The sequence below is a fragment of the Neomonachus schauinslandi genome, chromosome 16 (assembly GCF_002201575.2).
Source record: "Neomonachus schauinslandi chromosome 16, ASM220157v2, whole genome shotgun sequence".
Taxonomy (NCBI): domain Eukaryota; kingdom Metazoa; phylum Chordata; class Mammalia; order Carnivora; family Phocidae; genus Neomonachus; species Neomonachus schauinslandi.
This window is the reverse complement of record NC_058418.1, coordinates 2,165,828-2,169,460: the sequence shown is the minus strand read 5'-3', so window position 1 is coordinate 2,169,460 and position 3,633 is coordinate 2,165,828. Positions and strand designations below refer to the sequence as shown.

The window sequence follows — 3,633 nt, the reverse complement described above, 5'->3', positions numbered from 1 at the left end:
AGGGTCAGAGGGAGAAGCAGACTCCCCGCCGAGCAGGGAGCCCGATGTGGGACTCGATCCCGGGACTCCAGGACCACGACCTGAGCCGAAGGCAGTCGCCCAACCAACTGAGCCACCCAGGCGCCCCAAGGTACCTGCTCTCTTGTAACTGATCTGAGTTGCCTCCCTGTTCTTCCTCTCACCTCTCCCAACACCTTTTTATTGTATTAGTTCCCTGTGTTAAATTCCCTCTACTGCACCCCATGGTGTGTGTTTCCTGACTGAAACCTGGTAGACAAACTCACAACTAGTTATTCCTACCTGGTTTGGTAGAATTCACCCTAGCCTAAATCAAATCCCAAGACAACACTGGGAACTGCCACCTTAGTGAATACCCTGTGTGCCCAGTGGTTGGGGGCATATTGAAGAGTAAGTTGCTACTCCTTGCCCCCCCAGCACTAAGAAGTAGATACACTAAGTACAAAGAGTAGTATTTCAACACAGGGTTTCAGACAAAGCACACTCACCAGTTTACTCAGCATAACAGTTTTTAGTTAGAGGCTATTATGGGGAACAAATTTGAATTGCATACCATGTGTAGATGAATCCGAATATTGTGCTTTTTAATGCATACAACAAGCAAGAGGTATGCTCTGTATCACTTTATTTAGCCTATTTTTGCCTAAATATTTTGCTTTTTTCTGTAACATGACTACTCTTAGGCATAAATGTGCAAGATAACCTCAAGCCCCCTAAAAGTTTGAAAACGGGGAAGAAAGAGGAATGTTCTTCCTGAAAAAAAAAAAATGACTCCTTTGCACCACCACCCACTAAGTCATCTGTTTCCACTTTAGCAAGTAAAATGAATCTTCCTTATGTTACATTTTATGTGTTAACTGTATTTTTTGCTCTCAATATTTTTTACTCTTGTAAACTTGTGTTCATTGTTAGTTGATCTATTTTTCTATCTGCAAAAACTGAGTACTTAGGGTTGGGATGTAAAAGCATCATTTTTATATTAAATGTAGTGGAAATTTTTTTTTTTTAAAGATTTTACTTATTTATTTGACAGAGAGATACACAGCGAGAGAGGGAACACAAGCAGGGGGAGTGGGAGAGGGAGAAGCAGGCTTCCCACCGAGCAGGGAGCCCGATGCGGGGCTTGATCCCAGGACCCTGAGATCATAACCTGAGCCGAAGGCAGACACTTAACGACTGAGCCACCCAGGCGCTCCAGGAGAGCAGATTTTTTTAAAAAGAAGGGAAAAAATATAGTGGTTGGTTTTATAAAGTTAAAAAGGTGGGGGTGGGGTGGGGGTTGCTCTACAATAGTTACTGGAAAGACATTATGGTTGGGGCATTTCCTTGTACTAATTGCCATGTATAATGTCCCATGTTCAAAATTTTTAGTTTCTCTCTCCCAATTCTGAGTTATGCTTGTGTAAATGTTTTAGTCCTGGGAGGAAGTCTTCCAATCAGGAACAACAACAGGTGCAGTGAAGGCCAAGTGACCTCTGTCTGTTCCATATGTCTCATGCCACTAGAGGGATAAAAAAGCCACAGTGATTGATCCTGACAGGCTAGAATAAATAGAGTATTGGGGCTTGGGAGGATTATGGACGGTCCACTTCCTTGAACTATCATGCACAATGGTAAACGGAAGTGGAAATGGAAGACACTTGCAATACCACCCAGGCCATTGATGGTTTGGGTCAGGTTATCCCTGACTCACTGAGGTGTTGGTCAAGCCTAGGAGAAGTATGGCATTATATAAAGTAGAAGAGAAGTCCTACACACCAATTATAACCCTGAGGCCAGTTTCAGAAAGAAAAAGGACAGGTTATATTCTCTACCCAGGGTTTTCTTTTTGCTAGTTCATAATTAAGCTCCCTCCCCAGCTAGTGCCATTTTATTAAATCAAAGAAAGTCTTTTAATTAAAGTGGTTTAGATTCAGTTCTATGTCAGTGAGGGCTTTACAACTTTACTTTTAATGAGAAATACTTACACACATGTTAAGTGTAAAATTTCATGAGTTTTTAAAAGCTAGTACAGTAAAACGTACTCACTTTAGGTGTAGAATTCTAATTCTTTTTTTTTTTTTTAAGATTTTATTTATTTGCGAGAGAGACAATGAGAGACAGAGAGCATGAGAGGGAGGAAGGTCAGAGGGAGAAGCAGACTCCCTGCCAAGCAGGGAGCCCGATGCGGGACTCGATCCCGGGACTCCAGGATCATGACCTGAGCCGAAGGCAGTCGCTTAACCAACTGAGCCACCCAGGCGCCCCTCTAATTCTTTTTAAATGTTTTATTTATTCATGAGAGTCAGAGAGAGAGAGAGAGAGAGACAGAGGCAGAGGGAGAAGCAGGCTCCCCACTGAGCAGGGAGCCCGATGCAGGGCTTGATCCTAGGACCCTGGGATCATGACCTGAGCCGAAGGCAGACGCTTAACCATCTGAGCCACCCAGGCCCCCCCAGGTGCAGAATTCTAATTTTGACAAATTCATACAGTCCCTTAATTACGACGACCAAGATAAGATATAAAAGACCTTTGTAGTGCATCTCCTCCTCCTGCCCCCAGTCCCTGGCTACCACTCATCTCTCTTCTGTCTTAAATAATATTACAAAATGTCAAATAATGTAAGGGCGTGTAGCCTCTTGGGTCTGTGATGGTGAGTGTAACAACAGCATTGCGCCCCGGCTGTTAAGTGAGGTTATTCATTGAGCGGAACGAGGCTTTCAGCTCCAGGGATCCAGAAAGCTCTGGACGGCTCTGGTAAGACTGGCCCTAAACACGTAAATGAATAAAAACATCAGTTAACTCAGATAAGGATGAAGGTCATGCAGCAGATTGTAAAAGGTCACGAGGTGAGTGGCATTTGTGACTGCGAGTCTGGGCAGCGATCTGTGAGAGTGACAGGTGGGAACTAGCCCCGACGAGAGTTTGCGGGAAGGCCGTTCAGGTGCAGGACCCACAAGCGCAGGGGGAGTGGCATCTGGAGGACGGGTGTCGGGGAGCGAGGGAGGCCCGAGTGTCCAGGGACACGGGGACCCACCTGGGGTCCAAGGTGCGCAGCGAGTCGGACGCGAAGGCACGCTGTGCTCACACACCCCCAGCAGACTCACACTCTGGACACCGGCAAGGTCCAGCGCTGCCCGTCGCCGCGCGCGTCCCCGCACTCGGTCGGCGCGGACAGCCGTGGGACGCCCAGCCGAGGGGCGCGCCACCTGCCGCACCCCAGCGCCATCCCCGTCAGACCTGCGGCCCCGCCCCTCGCCGTCAGCCCCGCCCCGCCATGGAACCGCGCCTGCGCGAATCCGAATCCGGCGCCGACTCCCAGAAGTCTGCGGGGCGCTGTCCGTCGGGAGGCCTGTACTTCCGGTCAGGCTCGGGCCGGGTGTCGATGGCCACCCGGAGGCCGAGGTCCCGAAGAGCTGGAAGCGGCCGACCGGGAAGGGAGACGGTGGACGCTGTGTAGGCCCAGGGAGGGCCCGCGCCTTGCGGCCTGCGCTCCGCTCAGTCCCGCCGCCGTCCTGGCCGGGACTACGCTTCCCAGTGGGCGTTGCGGTGGCCGCACACGCCCACTTCCGGCGGCGGCCCGCGGCCGGGGTTCGTGCGGCCGGCCGGGTCGGGGGCTCGGCGGCCGCGGTGGGC

The 3,633-nt window shown here is 50.0% G+C and overlaps 1 protein-coding gene across 1 annotated transcript in view; it reads left to right on the top strand.

Annotated features, from left to right (window-relative positions):
- Positions 1–3,457, top strand: part of LOC123323231 (zinc finger protein 471-like) — a 27,869-nt gene extending 24,412 nt beyond the window's left edge. Inside the window, exon 7 of the mRNA XM_044911332.1 lies at positions 3,263–3,457. Coding sequence (XP_044767267.1) covers positions 3,263–3,457 — 195 coding nt within the window. The remainder of the gene's footprint in view (positions 1–3,262) is intronic.
- Positions 3,458–3,633: the final 176 nt, after the last annotated feature.